The following is a 17,916-nucleotide window of genomic DNA, read 5'->3' as shown; positions in this document are numbered from 1 at the left end:
TGACTGTGTTCAACCCTAATAACCAAATACAAGATGTGAAGTTGAATTTAAAGCTAGAATACGTAACACCACTCCCCCTGAACCCACGACAATCAAGTTTATATCAACACCTTCCCTACAACTCCAGTGATAAGATGCATCTGTTTATTTCAATTATGTGACATACAAAAGAGTACTTTGAGAGCTAAGCAACCAACATAAGAAACAATGGAAATGACAGCTGAAAATAATAATGAACATTTATTTATTAATAAAATAAAACAAAAGCAAAATAATGATTCATTGGCCAGCAATAAATCAGCCAGTCACCTTAAACGTTACATCTCCCACGACTATACAAAACTCAGATCGTGTAAACAATGGACGGAATGGAAAGGTTGGACAAAAATTCACATTCACATCAAAGGACATCATCCCTCCATCCATCCATCCATCCATCCATCCATCCATCCATCCATCCATCCATCCATCAGTCTCCTATACTGCCTTATCCAGCTCAGGACTTCAATGTTATCATCACCAGGGAACCAGGGGAAGCTTTGCACGCTGATAATACAAAAGATACAGTAAAGTACATGATTGACTTTTGCTTATGTAGAAAGTTACACTTACTAACACCCATTACCTTATTACTTCATTGTTGTAAAGTTTGCTATCCACTATGCTTGCCGATCAAGATTAGAGTCTGTTTGTGAATAAGAGGAAAACTTTAACTCTTCTACCTAAACATTCAGTGTCTGTCTTTTCCATCTGAAGGAGCTCATTGCATTTCTTGATGCTCCATCCTGATAATGTGATGATACCTCAAGATTGAAGTTGCGACAAGTCTTTACAGCAAATGTTTAAGCTCTTAGAGCTCACAGAGTCCTCCTCTGTGCCATACTAGCTTTGTGACGAGAGGCGCCATGTTGACTTCAGGTCTCTCTGGAGCGTCTAAACTTGCACAATGGATTTCCAGTCGCCACCACTGTGCTGCTGGTTAGGCTGTTGAATCTGTGCGATCCTGACGTCTTGCTGTCAGAATGGTGACTCCCAATACTGTTGAGCTCTTGTCATCCCTCTTTTAATTTGTTCATATGATACAAACATGACAATGTTCCAGGATCCCAGTCGTAGAAAAGAAGGCATGAACCTAAAAAGAGTATAAGAGAGAAACGAAGTTGAACAAGTGTTCGAAGGTGTGGATTTCATCATCGTGTAGATGTGACACAGTGTCTAGTTACCCTTTATAGAAAGCTGTGGGTCCTTCATTTCTCAGCATCGTGAGAGTGCAGTTGAGAGCGCTGTTGTACTGACCAGTCCCTGAATTCATGAACCGTGTTTTAACCACATCCACAGGAGAAGCCACAACTGTGGTGCAGAATCCAGCACCGAAAGCGGCTGTGAAGTGGCATGGCAGGTTATCTGTGTGTGTGTGTGTGTGTGTGTGGGGGGGGGGGGGGGGGGGGGGGGGGACAGGAGTCGAGTCAAATCCTGCAAGAGTAAATTACATTTCGCCATTTTCATCATTTTGACGTCTGCATCTTTATCTCACCTGACATTAAGTCGTACTTTAGGATGAGTTCTTTAATCATGTCATAGGTCACCAGCTCTGCACAGTTCACTATTGCGTTACGAGTGATATTTGGTATGCAGCCTGGGAAAAAAGCAACAGATTTAAAAATGAGAAAAGAGCAATTGGATTCCCTCCGAATTTGCCACAAACAAAAGGCAGAGCGCGTACCTTTCCAGAGGCCTCGTACGCCCTCGTCTCGAGCAATCGTCTTGTAGGCGTCCAAAGTGCTGTTGTACCTGCGTCCACCGTCAGCGAGCCGGACCTGGGCCTGGAAACGCACCTTCACCACGTCGGTCGGTTGTGCCAAAGCAACGGCCATTGCTCCTGTCGTGCAGCCCGCCATGAGTCGGCTGACAATCCCAGCACCTGCGCAGCACATAGGGTTGTTAGTCACAGTGAAGTCGTCCGACAGAAAATGACCTTGTTCATTCACTGTGAGGGACATGGAACTCACTCTCGGTGCCTCGAGAGTAGAACTGCTTCATGGAGTCGTAGAGACCGATACGGACTGAAGCGAAGCTCATCTGCCTCTGAAGTCCTGCCACCAGCCCGTTGTAGAGACTCCTGGGCCCCTCTGTGCGCACCATGGTCGTGATGGTACCAAACACTCCCCGGTACTTGACTGCATTTCCTCCTTCAGCTTTCTGGGACTCTCCTTGAATCTGGCAAAGAGCACGTCAAGAATTTCTAGCAGCTGAATAATATTAATTTGATCAAATCTGGATTTAAAGTGCAAACAAAAAATATATATATAGATAAAGTTTAGAACATTGCATCTTACCTGCAGTCTGACTTTTGCTGTGTCCAGTGGAAAGGTGATGAGATCAGCAATGCAGCCCGCGGTGCCGGCTCCGAAGAATTTAACAGCAGCAGAGGGCACGACGTCTTTGGGTTTCATGCCAACCATTTCTATGATCGGACTGATTACATAAACGGAAAGATATGCTCTTAATGCAATTTGCTCAGAATATAACTCTCCACAGCAAACACGTTAGAAGAGATTTCTCAGCCTCAGACAGACACACATGGAACGCACTCTACGTTTTTTTTTTTTTTCTCACACTTACTAATGCTTGACCCCAGTCAAGCCTTGGTGTGGAGGTCACACAATGCACACAGGAGATATTTCAAGTGTGTTAAAGTGCTGTGCATACCTGTCAGTGCAGTGACGAAGGTTTCCTCAAAAAGTAAAACCGTTCTCCAGAGGAAGTGCTGTCGTGGAAATACTTTGGGCCATAAACCGACCAGCAAGTGTGCAAATGCTCTGTGGGAAAACAAGCATGTTTCATTTTATTTGTGAGGAGATGACAGGGTGGATTTATTATCAGGAGCAAGTAGCACATTGTTCTGATCGTGTACAGCAGAACATCTATTCATTGTAAAAAATGTATTTGTATTTTTCACATTGTAAACTGTTTCTATTGAGTGAATCAGGATATTAAAAAACACCAATAAAAAAAGGTTTCTAATTTCAGAAAGGTTTCCATCATGTTGATTCATAAATTTACCTTCTTTATTTTCCAAGAATGTTATAATCCAGTGAAAGGTTTAATAAAAATCCATTGAGTGATTAGTCCCTTTTGCGTCCTCGTCTCATGCTGTTGGCTCACTGTCTGACTTGGGAAGAAGCCTCTGAATATATACTCTCTCCTGCACATGACTGCAGGGCAGTCGAACAACTTTGGCACAGCTGTTATGTGAATGTTTACCAGCTATGATGTACAGTCGGATACATGAGCACTTGTTGATCTGTTCCTTCTGGTGTTATTATGATAGCGTGTTTGTAGGCTCTACAAAAGCACAGACCATTCTTAATATTTCTCCAAACCAAGCATTGTGAGGTTGTTCTTTTGTTCTGAATGTATTTCAACATCATCATGAACTTTTTTTTCTAACCATAACTTGTTTATGTAAAATATTTCTGTTTCAACGTGCTCGGGTTCCGTCTCAGCTCTCTGCAGTGACATTGTGTTTTCTCATTGGCTGATAAATGCAGCCAATCACGTGAAGAGGCCTGTCTGGATTCTCTGCATGTTCATGTGGGGCATTCAACTTTCCTGAAAGGAGTTCCTCTGTTGGGTAACATCCCTCTCGTCCCTCCCCATCTACATCAAAGGGCTTTTGGAATTCCCTCGCCCCGCCTCCCTGCCTGTCGTAAAAGTAACAACATGTTCCCGGCTCTGGAACCGCCACGCTTTCTCAGCCAATCCATACATTGAGCATGGTGGGAGGGGGCACACAGACTCGGAACACGATCAGTCAGGCTGGAGGCCGAGTGGAAAAAGTTTGAGAGGGGAGACGCTTTGTGCATGAAGTGTTGGGCTCCTGTGTGAACACGCCTCTTGAAGCATGTGATTTTCCACCGCCGTTCTCTGTCAGGGTCCCAAGAAGCCTCGTGTTGAGTCACACTGTTGACTGTGCAAAAACACCTTCATATTTCACCTGCAATTATCTGTCAGAGTGCAGCTAAAAACTACTTTTAAAATAAATCACATGTTCATGTCGCGTATGCGCTTGAATTATTTCATTTTCCACCTAATACGTTTATGTATGTGTGTGAATGCATTTATTTTTCTACAAAACAATTGCTTTTCCAAAAGTAAAATATAAATGATGATTTACTGACATCTAACATGGATCGATGGATGTGTCTACCGCTGAAGGGGCTGTGCAGAAGTAAGCAGGAGCCCCTCTTACCACCTGCTTTCCTCTTTAAAAAAAACTGTTCCCTGAGAACACTGTGTCAGTAACCTTTAAGCACTCACTCAGACGTGTAAACAACTCAGTGGACCAGCCTCAACCAGCTGGCACTGACCTCCCCCAGACACCTCCTGAAAATGACACTGAGCTGGCAAAGTGTGTGACGTCACACCGCAGTGCCCTGCTGAATACCACGAACCTTTAAACAGTGCTGTGAAGCAGATCATCTCCATTACACTATTCATAAAGAAAAAAAGGAAAACTTGCACTATAAATAGAGTCAGCCTCTGCGTCACCAAAAGGTTATTGGAGCACAGTGCAAGGCCCTACATGTTAGGGTTTTTTTTTTATGGACATGGGGCAGGAAGGCCACACTGATCCAACAAGATATTTATAATGTGTGGGGAAAAAGTGAAAAATGGGCACTGGAACTGAAAAGTAAGTCTTCTCAGGATGTTGTACAAAAGTTTGGGAATTAATTCTGGCTGACTAAAACTTCCCAGGCAGCCCCACTGCTCAGTGATCAGGCCATTGTTGTTTTTCCGATTTTAGTCATTCGCTTTTCATCTGTTCTGTCCTTTTGCGTGGATTTCATAAGTCTCTGAAATCTCTCCACCGAACAGCAGTGGATCAGCCAGATCAAAGAATATTTAGGACTGCAGTTTCCCGAAAACAACAACAAAACAACCCAAAGATAAACTCTTATCCCTAGAATTTTCCTCTTCATATTGTCGATAATTGCCTAAAAAAATGTAAACGGTGATATGCTTTCTTTGCATGACAAATGACAAAGGACTTCCTGCTTTCACTTATCTTGGCCATGTATACTATACAGATTCTAAATTTGAAGTTTGTACATAACCATTGCCATGAAGCATTAACTTCTGAGCTGCACAGTAATACAGTCGTCAGTACAATCATATCACAGTGGAAAAATGCAGAGTAAAAAAAACCCAAACAACATGTTTGTGCTGTTAGACTTTGGAGTGTGTTTCTGTGATGGAACTTGTCCGAGGTGCAGCCTGATCCCCACTGTGGTCGACTGAGATTGACCCAGGTCAGTGTGACCCAGAAGATTCAATATAGAGAGTGGATGGATGGAGTCAACTTCCTGTAAGGTATGTGACCCTGCCTCAGCTGCATGTGTAAAGAACAAGCTGCTGCCATCTTGTGTTTTACAAATGTATAGTGAACAAGATATACCACTGGTCTGAAGTAAGCTGAAACATGTAAACCAAAGCAGAAATCAAATATCTAAGAACCTCATCTTGAGGTAGGAACAGTTTCTTTTTCTCACTTGTTTGTGATAGCATTGAATTCTTTACTTCTCCAAGTCAAATCTCATTTCTAATGTGTCATGTCTCTCCAGTTGTTGATGAAAAATGTTTTCGCTGTAAATTGTACGGTGACTGGGTTTGTCTTGCTCAGGAACAATTCAATATACGGACAGATGGGGAATCGAACATGAAACATGATTGATATGTTCACAAATGATGAAACAAATCGAGATGAACATAAATAAACAAAATTTCCGAATGTATGTCCTGCCATGTTAAACTATTGTCAATAACGTATGAGTCTCCTCCAACATGTGAACGTTTATTCTCATTCAGGGTGAGCCTTGCATTTGCCCTCCTGTCGTAAATACTAGTTGCCGGTAGGTGGCAGTAATGCTTCCACGTGCATTCACCAACACACGATCTCAGACAAACGTCGAGGAAGAAATGGAGCGCCTCTAATTGCAGCCGCAAACACAGCAGCAGAAGAAGACTGCTAGCCATTAGCTTGTTAGCCAAACGCAATTTCCCCAAATGTCTGTCTAACATTCGTCGCAGGAGTGGAAACGAATCATATGCAGCGGAGTGGAGAGACCGGGGCGTTAAACCGAGCCGAGTTCTGACGACATGGAGAAGCAGCTGCATTTGAACCTGTTAGCCTCCAGACCCCCCATGGCAGGTGGATTTCAATCCAGCTCCAAAATGAAAATGGGGTAAGTTAGCGTCTCACTGGCAATGTAACGTCTGCAACGGGAGGCTTCTTAAACATGTTTATTGACATCTAGTTCAACGAAAGTTGATTTAATGCTCCTGAAAGTGAAATCGTGACTTCACAGTAGAAGTGGGTGCGATAGCCAGGCTACGTTAGCTGCACACAGTTTGGCCCATCAGTCAGTGCTGTGCTTCACAACACTGGTTCACCTGGTCACACCAGTTTAAAATCATCTTAATCCGCAGTATTCTAAGGTATTGCATCTCTGCATAACTGTTGTGGTTTGCAGGGTTTGTGTCATCTCCAGTGTCCTTCTGCACAGTATTTACATTGGAGACTTTGGCTCATCCAAAATCTGTTTTCTCCTTGTTAAAGTCGTTTTAATCACAAACAACAACAACATTACTCACAGGTTTGTGTAATTGTGAAGTAAGACAGAAGTAAAGTCAACACAGCAGGGGAACATCACACCAGAGTTTAGTTTCAGATACAAAGAGAAATAAATGCCTAAGTGAACAACACAGATAAACAAAAATATCCTGCTTCTGTTTTGGGATTACAGCTCTTATCTTCCAGCCCATTTTCCAAAGTTCATTCATTTAAAAATTCCTCCTAACTACTGCAGCGTGTGACCACAAACTTTGCCCTTTCTAATAGATACACAGGGAAGAGAGTTTTTTTTGTGTGTGAATTGCAGGATAATGTTTCTCACGTCTTCTAACAGAATGACACCGGACCTGGAAAGTTTACGTTTTGCCTTTTGTTTCTACACAGACCTGGACGAAAGAGAGATTTCTCCCCCCTGCCCTGGAGTCAGTATTTCGAAACGATGGAGGATGTCGAAGTGGAAAATGAAAATGGCAAAGATATATCCTTGAATTGTTGTCTGTCTTTACGAGTTTCAACATGTACAACCAGAAATAATAAAGATGGCCCTTTTTACTTTACATACATAGTTTTATCAACGATTGACCAATAATTTCAACTTTTATATTTAACGTTAATGAACCGGTTTAAACAGTGTATTTGCTTGGCTGCACCTATTTTAGTTGTGGTTTTCCTTGACTGCCTTGAACATTTTCAGAATTTACTGCAGTGGCTCCCATGGTCCAGTGCTGCTCCTGCTCCATGGAGGAGGTCATTCTGCACTTTCCTGGGCAGTGTTTACTGTAAGTATTATAATTAGAGCTAATTTTCTCACTTGTGTAGTGTGAAGTACTGTTACTTTATTGCAAAGGATTTCCTGCAGACCAATTAACATGTTTTTTCATATTTGTTTTTGGAGGCGGTTATTTACAACAGGATCAACTGCAGGGTCGTGGCTATGGACCTTCGAGCTCATGGTAAATATAGGAAGCTGCATGCTTGCAAGTGTTTTGATTAAATCGCTACATAAGAAATGACGGGATATCTCTCTGACGTATTTGGCAGTTCATTCTTCACACAATCATGTATTTGAAACAGAATTACGGCAAATTGGTGTCTCTCTTTTCACCTGCAGGCGACACCAAAGTGAAAAATCCTGAAGATCTCTCTGCAGACACGATGGCCAAGTAAGTTGTATGTACATTGTAGAAATAAAAAATGATTGAACAACTGCTCGTAGTTTTGCGTCATATAATGGTGATGATCATACTGGCCTTTAAGGACAGCAGATATTAGAAGTTGTGACGCTTATTTAGATACAGCATATCTCAGCATCTTATTTTTTATAAAAGAATAAAGGTCTTTAAAGTCTCTAGTGGGTATTAACATGTGGATTGCTCACTGGACACTGGAAAAACAAAAGGTCATTTCTTACTGGATTATCAACCTGAACGCAATGATACTTCCACATGATAAAATTGTGTCAATTTTTTTTTATAAGGGATATTGGAAAAGTGGTGGAGGCTCTCTATGGCGAGAACCCTCCTCCCATCATGATTATTGGACACAGCATGGGCGGAGCCATTGCTGTTCACACAGCCACAGCTAATCATGTACCGTCCCTGCTCGGTCTCTGTGTCATCGACGTGGTTGAGGGTAAGTTCTGAAGTAAAGTGCATGACGTTTGTTTTTATATTTGCATTTGTTTCCCTTTGTAAGCTTGGAATATTTAAGGTCGTGGTTAAATTCCATCACTGTGTTTCACAATCATTGATAATGTCGTTCAGGTACAGCAATGGATGCTTTGAACAGTATGCAGAATTTCCTAAGAAGTCGGCCAAAGACATTTAAATCTCTGGAGAATGCCATTGAGTGGAGGTGAGCATCACATGGGAATTTGATACGTGTCTTTACTCGAATATGACCGAGCTTTGTTGAGTTAACCTGCTGCCGGAGTTCTTTTCACTTGACTGTCTCCCTTCTGAGATCTGGGATTTCTATCCTCACACACTTTATTACCATCAATCTCTTTTTGTACACAATCTCCTCCAACTTGTTTCTCATCTTTATTTCCAGTGTAAAAAGTGGGCAGATCCGAAACATCGAGTCTGCGCGAGTGTCAATGGGAGGTCAGGTGAAAAAGTATGTCTGCACGGTTTCCTGTCCTTAAGTAAAGTCCTCTGTGTGTTTGACTCTTTCAACGAGAGTTTTTCCTTGTTCCGCCCTGACGTGCACAGATGCGAGGAGTCCACCAGCGGTTCAGGGGTCTCCAACAGCATTGGAGAAGGTATTATTGAAGAGGAGGAGGATGAAGAGGCCGAGGAAGAATCCAACAAGAAAAGGATGAAGGAAGACGAACAAGAGGTTCCGCCTCCTCATCTACCCTGCTGATGTCTTTGAGCTGGCAAGAGATTGCGCTGTTGCTCTAATCTTCTCACGTCTTCCATCTACAGATTAAAAAAGAGAGCATCTTCACCTGGCGAGTTGAGCTGTCAAAGACGGAAAAATACTGGGAGGGCTGGTTCAGAGGACTGTCTGCCCTCTTCCTCACCAGCCCGGTGCCAAAACTGCTCCTGCTCGCAGGTTCGACCTCAAACTTCCCCACAAAGAGTTTGCATTGCTTTTAGGTAGTTGCAGTAATCGCAAGTCCGTGGCAGTCCTACTTGTATTGATCAACGCAAATGATAAACATTTTCTCAGCGATTGACTGCACAATTTCACCAGTGACTTGTTCCATCTGCAGGAGTGGACAGGCTCGACAAAGACCTTACTATTGGACAGATGCAAGGTCAGTCAAGCCAAATTTTCATTCCAAGTCCCCCCCCGCAAAAAAAGTTTAACATAAACAACATATCACATGTTGAAAAGTGAAAACTTTTTTTTACCAGTCACACATGGATTTCTCCTGGTTATTATCTTCATAAAAAGGTTTTTAAGGGAATTGTAACACGAAAGAATTAATTTGTGACGTATGTTTTCTTCCGTGCATAACTAACAAACTGTCTTTGCTTATTGTTTCTTCTTCTTTTCAACACATTTTTACTCCGTTTCCCATCTTTTTTTTGGAATTGTAACTCAAAGAAAATGTTTTGTGTTTCCGTGCCCAGGGAAGTTTCAGATGCAGGTTCTCCCTCAGTGCGGCCACGCTGTTCATGAGGACGCTCCTGATAAAGTAAGCACTTCTCATCCGACTTGATGTATTGTTCTTCAGTGTCACTATGCGAGTCTTCCTGCACTCCTAAACCTTGTGAGCGGTGGTAGATGTTACACACACACAAGCAAAAGAATTCAACCCTACACGTGGTTTTGTTTGTTTGCACGGGAGAGTGCCATCAACGCGTGTGTTTTTAATCGGATCGTGTGTGATCTGCAGGTAGCAGACGCTCTAGCAACATTTATGGTCCGGCACAAATTCACTGAGTTTAAAGAGGGATACCTGTGGTGAGTGGACTTTTATTGATCTCCAGTATGAATAACAGTACTTGTGTGGAATTCTGGAGGTTTAAAGGGAAACTTGTAAAATAGCATCTCATAACATTTGATATTCATTTGCAAAGGGATGGACTAATAATCCTACTACTCTTCTTTATTTTATTTATTTTTTTAATCTTCCCACAGCTAATTCCCTCTCAGAATCAAGCCAGCAGCTGTAGAAGAAATCTTTCAAGATTCATCAACATTATTGTTAAATTTAACAACTCATTGTTATTGTTACCTTCTCATGTTGCTTTTGTTATGTAGATATTTGCCTTTTAGTTTTGCCTTATTTTTCTTGAAATTCATCTTTTCTTTTTTTTCTTTCTTTCTTTTTGTCTGAAAAAATGATTCTTTTCTTATTTAAATATTTCGGAGTGATTGCGTCAATGTTATTGAGTGTTTTCAATGTTTGAATTCCGGTGACAATTAAAGATGGATGCCGCCAATAACGATCTCCAAGCATTTAAAGCTGCTTCGTCTCCTTCAAAGATTACAGAAGTACTTTAAAAATGACAACTTGTTGGCTCATATTAAAAAAAAAACGGTTTATGGTGTGGGCAATAAATGTGTTAATTGATGTTTTTTTTATTTTAGTATGTAAACATTTCCATTCTGAATAATTTTCTGACAATAAATTCAAACCTTTTTGGGAGAGGTGCGTCACAGAAAAAGGCTCCAGCATTTATTTTTATCTTGTAACTATAATTCAGCATGATATGCCATTTTGTTTGTTGTTTTCTTTAAAAACAACTACAATCTCAAAATATCACAGTTTGTGTTAAACATTTCTCGCCCTAGATGTGACTATTTCAGCTACACGTGAGCAGTTACTAAAACTTCATCTCACCTGCATGTGCCTGATTTACTCAAAGGAATTAAAAAAAACAAAACAAAAGTGAGTTTTAATTGTCCCTCCATGGATTAACACTTTCGACGAGACGTGTCATGTAAACAGGTCAATTATTAATGAAGTGTAATTGATGTCCTGAAGGACCGAAACCTCTGAGATCATTCTGTTTTTCTGTAAACAATGCTGTCGTGTAATGAGAAGGAGCTTTAATAGCATCTTTTACACAAAGACTGAACGTGACAAATTCAGATAGATTAAATTTAACTCTACATTAGTTACGAAACTTGAGTATAACAACACAAGCAAATGCTTTCTTTCTTTGCACCGTTTCTCAGTCAATGGCTGCAATTCACAGAACTTCAGCCCGAATAACTGTCATCCACAGCTGTGCAGTGTTGGTGGGTTCAGGCGCAGCGACCACCTCTCTCCTGTCACCGTCAGGCTTGTTGACTAACGATGAACACTGAACAATGTAACGGGACTAAGTCAATCAAGGATTTCCTTCCCATCCCAAAGTTGATGGTTTTGATTCCACATATTGCTTAATTTTCTTATGTTTTTGGGCAAGAAACTGAACCCCAAATTGCTCCTAATGGAGGTAAAGCGTTTTGTATGGCGGCTCCTGCCAACAGTTCAAAGCACCATGGGACAGCTGAAGCAGTGAAAACTAAGAAAAAAGACGATATACTTTATCAGTTCCATTGGGGAGCTACATATTTCTCTATTTACTCCATCTAATTCATAGTTAACCTTGGCTACACCTACTCGCAGTGGTGGGCTGACTCAGTGATGTGACCGGCGAGCAACTAGGGGTCAAGGGTCATGCTCGTATTAGTTGTCCTTTAGAGTTCCCACCTTCTGTAACTTTACCCTCCTTAGGGTTGCCAGGGGCAACAGCCGATCCCAGCTAACTATGGACGACCCTGGACAGGTCACACTGAGACACAGTCACATTCACACCTACAGGCAATTTAGAATCAGCAATTAACCTTAAATATATGTTTTTGGGGTGTGTGAGCAAACCGGAGTAAAGCTAATGCTAATGGAGGTACACTACATGAAAGAAAACTTATTTTTATGTGTCTGTGTTTTTTCGTTTTGTTTTGAGGAAATATTTTAAAGATATAAAAATATTTTCTCTTAAAGCGTCACACAAAATACACTTTATCTGTTGTTGGATTCAGGCCTGCTTGTGACTTAACCCAGCCCGGATAACCTCAGTCCTAATGATCTTTTAATATTTTACATAAAATAGCTATCACACACCTCAAAGCCAATAAACAACATCAACTAAGCAGAAGGTGCTGCACAGTGCCGGTCTGTGGTGAGTTTGTGTTTTTCCCCCATTAATGCATTTTCAAGGTAATCAGTCAAAAGACGTGTGTTTGAGGATCATTGTGGACTTTAAATTGCCTGCAGGTGAGAATGTGAGTGTCTGTGTTTGAACTGTGACGGAGTGGTGACCTGTCCAGCTTCCACTCCGCCTTCTCTCATAACCAGCCGGGATCAGCTCGAGGCCCCGGTGACCCTAAGTTGGATGAAGCTGTAAAGATGAATGATAAAAGTTCTCAAAGTGATATTAAACTGCTCTAACTTTTGCAGCTTGGCTCAACAATTGTGCCTCCTTTAAAAAAAAAAAAAAAAAAAAAAAAAAAGTACATGGAAACACAAATTAAGTGATGCAACTGAGTTTTGACTGGTCGGGGCACTAAAGTGAACGATGATGTCAAGACTAAGATCCCTGATAAAAGGGCGTGATGTGCTGAAGGTTAGTTCTCTCCACAGACCGCTCTCTTGAAACGTCATTTGGCAAATGAAGCCAGGTTGAGCCAGTGATTTGTAAGTAGTAGATGTGTTCTGCTTGATTAGATGATTCTTCATGTTACCTTGTGGAGCTTTGTTTGAGCATCTTGTTCCTCTCATTTCTTTCCCAGATGTTTGACTAAATCCTGTACAAACCTCACAGCAGGACTGTATCATTATTTTGTTGTGGGCTCAGTCTCATGCGTCTGTGTGCGTTATGTCTCTTACGGAGACGTCGGTCATGAATGTGACAACAGAAATACAGGTAATACCTAATGACCCGGTCAAGGCTGTGCTGTCTTTGCTGCCCTGCTTCTTCTTTCTCTATGTAAACGCTGTCATGATGTTCGCCCTGTTGAGAAAGCCTGTCCTGCTGGAGTCATCCCGATACGTCCTGTTTGGCCACTTGCTCTTGACTGACTCTCTCCAGCTGGCGGCGACCATGATGCTGTACATCTTGGCTTTGACCATGGTCAGGATGATCAGCTACGTGTGTGTCACAGTCTTACTGACGGCGACCGTCTCTCTTCAGATGTCGCCCCTCATCCTTGCTCTGATGTCTTTGGAGAGATATGTCGCCATTTGTTTTCCGCTGAGACATCCCAGCGTGGCCACGCCCAGGGCGACGGGCATCGCCATCACAGTTATGTGGGTGCTGGCCTCCCTGGAATCGGTCACACGGCTTTTCCTCTTCATCAGTTTGGAGAACAAAGCTTCTGTTTTCAACACGGTCTGCAGCAAACACAGTGTTTTCCGTCTACAAATATACCTGAGCTTGGAGAGGGTTTTCACCATCGTGCTTTTTGTGTTTGTGAGTGTAATTATCATCTATACCTACATTGCAATTTTAGTTACTGTGAAGTCGGCCTCTTCCACCGTCTGCAACACTAAAGCGCATAAGACGGTGCTGCTGCATCTGTTTCAGTTGTGCCTGTGCCTGACCTCCACTCTGTTTGGCTTGATCAGCTCCAGCAACCAGCGCAAGTCTGAGCAGGCTCCACACGTTCAATACGTCCTCTTTATAGGTCTACTCGTTTTTCCAAAGTTTTTGAGTCCTCTCGTATACGGCCTCAGAGATCCAACCTTCAGCCGTGTGTTCAAGTACTATTTCACTTTTGGCTTTAAATCCACCGTTCATCCCTTTTCTAAACCTGATATCTCAAACACAGTGATTATTGTGGAATGACTCTGTGGGTCTTTATTGACTTTAACAATAAGGTGAATGAAATTGCTCCCTGTGAATTATGTTAGTGTATGATATCCATTGACGGGTTAAATAATACAAGATTCTGATTTAATGATAAAAATGAAATCTGAACCTGATGCTGGTTTCATTTTGTAGTGCCAGATGATTGCAGACAGTGTCTAATTTTCAAAAGGCTGCAACTTATTCATGTTAAAGTGAAATCTGAGTGGAAAAATTACCTTTAAAAAAAACTGAAAGTTCTTCTCATGATGGTTTTCTAAACTCAGGTTTTATTGTTATCTTGGGTCTGTCTGGAGCCAAAGACAAATGTGTATATTTGATGTTGCAGCAGAGCAGAGTAGTTGGTTATTAAACAAACATCACATGTTGCTCCTGAAGTTGGTGTATATGTTTTATATTAACAGATATCTCATGATAAACTCTCCCAAATGAAGATGAATTGTCTTAGATTTCTGTAATTACATGATTTTAAATCGAGCATATGATTCTGCAAAATACTAACTTATTCATGTTTCTAAATATAAAGGTGTTTTTCAGAACATGATATCAGAAGTATGGAATGACAAAGACAATTTTTTACGTGACTAAACAGTAACTATTTTCTGTCATAATACATGAAGTTATTATGACAAGTTGCCGTCTAGTTTGTTTTTGACACTTATAATTTGATTAAATATTACTCAGAAAATATATGTTAAGGAGAAAAAGGCTTGTACTTAATTGATGACTAAATAATTTAAAAGTCATTGTGTTTTTCTATATCAAGATTCCTAAATATTTGTTTTTCATCTTTGTGCTAAAACTAAGTGTAGGGGAGAATGGAGTTAGTTTTCACGTTCATTATATCTTACCCACTAGAGGGCGCTGTTAGAAACCAAACAGTGAAATGTTCCGTCAGAAGTAACCTGCACCAATGGTTCAGCAGTGAGGCAAATGCATCTTTTTTCAGTTGGTTGGTCTTTACTTGCTCTGTCATGACGATGAAATTATGTCAAAGTAACGTTTTTAAAGAAGGTTCCCTTTTTTTTTTTTTTTCTTTACTTTTCTCTGAAATAACACCGGGACAACCATCCCCACGATCGAGTGGCTTTTACATTTTGCACAAGGTGGATTTGGTATTTAATATTCTTAAGATATAAGAAGGAAATTATGCTTATTTGTTTGTGCTTCCAACACAAATTGAAAAGGTTTATATGTATTTTTTAATTGAAAGTTGATGCCACACCGCATCTTCCCCTATAGCTACATATATGGAGTTGTCAAAGCTGACTTGTATGTTTCAGACACTTTGTTGAAATAAAGCTGGACTATATGGTCCCTGAATGGTGCAGGTGTTTAGCGGTGCTCAAACAATGAATTACTGAATATTCTGATCATTTCACAAAAAATATTCTCTCTGTAACAAAAAAGAAAACAGGTAAAACAAACTAAGTTTTGACGTTGGCTCAGAAATGTTCTCATGAGATTGAAAAAGTTATAACTGGTCATTGTGTTTGTCCATTGTTTGTAAAATCTCTTGTGACACACGTCATGATAAATGTGCAAAAAGTAATTGGGTTACAGTACGAATTGAGTGATTTGAGCTCCAGATTTAAGAGTGTGTCCCTGTGGCCAGCAGATGTCACCTTTGGTTTGGAAATGATTTTACAAAGAGCGACTCAAACTGAAGCCCATTAATTTAAAGTCTGTGTTTGTATTTCAAGCTCATAAATGTAGATATTGGGAACAGTCTGCATGTTTGCGATATTTAAATTGGTTTAAGATAATGTCCTAAACAGCAACAGATGCTATTATCAACAGATTCCCCAACAGCACTTTTTTTTTTTTTTTTTTTTTTTTTCCCACCGAGCAGATGACCACTTGTGTAGATGGCAGGAATAAAACATTCTGTAGGGAGAGGGAACAATTTATGTGGGTAAACAAGAAGGGAGGTGGTGACTCCCAGAATAAAAGGAGCATGTGAGCGGGAGGTGGACTAATTTAACCGATCTTTACTCCAGCACAAGCTTGAAGCCCCCTCAGTCCCTCTCTGGCCTTCATGAAAGACACTTAAAGGGCTGAAAAACATTCCGGAGCGTGAGAGTACCTGGTGACGGAGAGAGGCTTTGGCTGAGAGGGAAGGGCTGTTATCATCATCACAAAACACATCACAGAATCACTTCACATCCTCCACCAGGAAATTGATTCCGTTGCTTTGCTTTATTAAATGCAGATATGTTCTTCAGGACTTGTTTTCACTCCACAAAGGGAGCAGGTCAACCTTTTGAGACCGCTCTGGTATTTCTGCACCTCCAGAAAAGAGATGAACAGACAGAAAACTTCTTGTTTGTTAATAAGCACGATAGGATGGAAAGAAAACTGTTTTACTTTCCCTTACATAAATGTTTGCAAGTTGTAAATCTTCTGGAATTATTTGTAAGAAATTATCAAGAAAGAAAGCAAAATATCAAAGCATTGGCATAGGGATATCAGACCAACAGCAGAATAATTGATGGGAAAGTCTGTTTCTAAATTATGAAGCCCTGTGAGATGTTTCATCAGGGAAATTCATGATGTCAAAATAAATAAATAAATAAAAAACTAATGGAACTACACCCTTTTTCAGCATTTTCATTGCCTCAAACAAAGCTTTCATGTGTTTGTCCAACTCACAGTGCAGACATTTCAAAGTAGTTTCAAAGAGATACTGTTATGCTCACACGTACATGGATGTGCACCAACAATTGCACTGTAATATAACAGATGAATGGGATGGTGAGAGAGTAATTGTATCCCCTGTGACTCAAATTAAAGCACTGACCTGGTTAGCTATCTGTCAGCAGGAAGAATGGAGGGGGGTGAGTTTTGTGCTTCGCCTCCAACTTTCACTTCATCCCACCCACATTCATTTTGCAAAGATTGCCACTATTATCTTAAATTTAAGTGACAGCAGCCACGTCTGACATTTATGTTGGTTTTTCAAATCGTTGGTGTTCAGCCATTGTTTTGAATTCAAGACCATGATTTTATTCATGTATTTATTTTCAAGGATCATTCATGAGAACATGTATGTTACCCTGATCAATTTCTAATGGTCAGCCATGGAGAACCTCCAGGCCCATTTGTGCACTGTGCGGTTCCCCAGCTGAGAACAGGAAGGACCTGCAGCTGGAGGTGAGGGTGGCACAGCACATCATAAACAGACCACATGGAGACATCCACTCTTGACATCACCTATTCTCTCTGCTGGCCTCTGGTAAAATATATGACTCCTTGGATAAAGAGACAAAGCACACACAGACATGCACTCACAGCAACAGGCTATACAATGAATATGCAAGGCTTTTAAAGAGGATTGTGGAAATAGTAAAACTGAACTGGATGAAGACAAAACTAATGCTACTATTCATTCTGGAGTTTACTCTACTATGGCATGCCACCTACAGGCCACATACCACAATTTAATGGGACTTCATTCATCTATTCATTGCGCCCATCCATGCAAACATCTATTATCTACTGTACCTGACTTTCCCAGACTGGGCTTAGAGAAGCTACTTTAATAGTTGAAGCCATTTTATATGAATTATTGCAGTTCAATTATGTCAGTTTGCATGAAAATGATGTCAAGTTGTTTTTTTTATTTGAGCATTCGAAAAACATTTCAGTTTGTCAATAAATTAGAAGAAAATACAGGTTACGTGTTTACATGATGTCTTAATTTATTCTGCATGATTACCAACTTTTTTTTTTGTATTGGGAAGCCTTTAGTGATTTAAAATCCTCGATTAGAGGAAAAAACAGACAGAACAGACTGAATTCATACTGTTTTTTGACAAGAGACAGATTAATTAATCGGGAATGCCGGGATTTAAAAAAAACAAGAAAAAAACACCAAAGTGATTTGAGGAATCAATACTTGTCGGGTTATCAACAGAGATGACGTAATGTGTATAGGAATAGGCTCTTCCTCCAGAGGGAGGTTCCATT

General features: G+C 40.7%; 3 protein-coding genes across 3 annotated transcripts; 2 read left to right on the top strand and 1 right to left on the bottom strand.

The window, feature by feature from the left end:
• Positions 1-131: 131 nt before the first annotated feature.
• LOC308121584 (dicarboxylate carrier UCP2-like) lies at positions 132-3,189 on the bottom strand. The gene is made up of 8 exons (XM_080482895.1): positions 3,064-3,189; positions 2,710-2,819; positions 2,337-2,475; positions 2,010-2,217; positions 1,724-1,921; positions 1,535-1,636; positions 1,224-1,404; positions 132-1,132 (listed from the first exon to the last, which is right to left on the bottom strand). The coding sequence occupies exons 3-8, from the start codon at positions 2,460-2,462 to the stop codon at positions 1,018-1,020; spliced, it is 930 nt and encodes a 309-aa protein (XP_080339021.1). The 5' UTR covers positions 2,463-2,475; positions 2,710-2,819; positions 3,064-3,189; the 3' UTR covers positions 132-1,017.
• Positions 3,190-5,943: 2,754 nt separating this feature from the next.
• On the top strand, positions 5,944-10,964 carry ppme1 (protein phosphatase methylesterase 1). The gene is made up of 14 exons (XM_080482888.1): positions 5,944-6,245; positions 7,019-7,112; positions 7,321-7,413; positions 7,530-7,587; positions 7,746-7,797; positions 8,112-8,266; positions 8,398-8,488; positions 8,687-8,752; positions 8,848-8,974; positions 9,064-9,193; positions 9,354-9,398; positions 9,718-9,782; positions 9,984-10,051; positions 10,229-10,964. Exons 1-14 carry the CDS (start codon positions 6,160-6,162, stop codon positions 10,230-10,232), a joined length of 1,134 nt encoding a protein of 377 aa, XP_080339014.1. The 5' UTR covers positions 5,944-6,159; the 3' UTR covers positions 10,233-10,964.
• Positions 10,965-12,957: 1,993 nt separating this feature from the next.
• LOC308121843 (odorant receptor 131-2-like) lies at positions 12,958-13,926 on the top strand (the record flags this gene model as incomplete). The annotated part of the gene is made up of 1 exon (XM_080483369.1): positions 12,958-13,926. The coding sequence occupies one exon, from the start codon at positions 12,958-12,960 to the stop codon at positions 13,924-13,926; it is 969 nt and encodes a 322-aa protein (XP_080339495.1).
• Between the last annotated feature and the right edge of the window lie 3,990 nt (positions 13,927-17,916).

Source organism: Lipophrys pholis (genome assembly GCF_963383615.2).
Source record: "Lipophrys pholis genome assembly, chromosome: 16".
NCBI lineage: Eukaryota > Metazoa > Chordata > Actinopteri > Blenniiformes > Blenniidae > Lipophrys > Lipophrys pholis.
The sequence above is the reverse complement of the archived record's forward strand: the minus strand, read 5'-3'. Positions and strand labels throughout refer to the sequence as shown.

What these genes read in the sequence shown, in the direction of transcription:
- LOC308121584 (XM_080482895.1), bottom strand. Translation starts at nt 2,462, where the DNA reads ATGGTTGGCATGAAACCCAAAGACGTCGTGCCCTCTGCTGCTGTTAAA. An exon ending in CTACTCTCGAGGCACCGAGA is followed by an intron (nt 1,922 to 2,009) that starts GTGAGTTCCATG and finishes TGTGCTGCGCAG; the next exon opens with GTGCTGGGATTGTCAGCCGA. An exon ending in CGTACGAGGCCTCTGGAAAG is followed by an intron (nt 1,637 to 1,723) that starts GTACGCGCTCTG and finishes CTTTTTTCCCAG; the next exon opens with GCTGCATACCAAATATCACT.
- ppme1 (XM_080482888.1), top strand. Translation starts at nt 6,160, where the DNA reads ATGGAGAAGCAGCTGCATTTGAACCTGTTAGCCTCCAGACCCCCCATG. An exon ending in TATGGACCTTCGAGCTCATG is followed by an intron (nt 7,588 to 7,745) that starts GTAAATATAGGA and finishes TTTCACCTGCAG; the next exon opens with GCGACACCAAAGTGAAAAAT. An exon ending in TACTATTGGACAGATGCAAG is followed by an intron (nt 9,399 to 9,717) that starts GTCAGTCAAGCC and finishes TTCCGTGCCCAG; the next exon opens with GGAAGTTTCAGATGCAGGTT.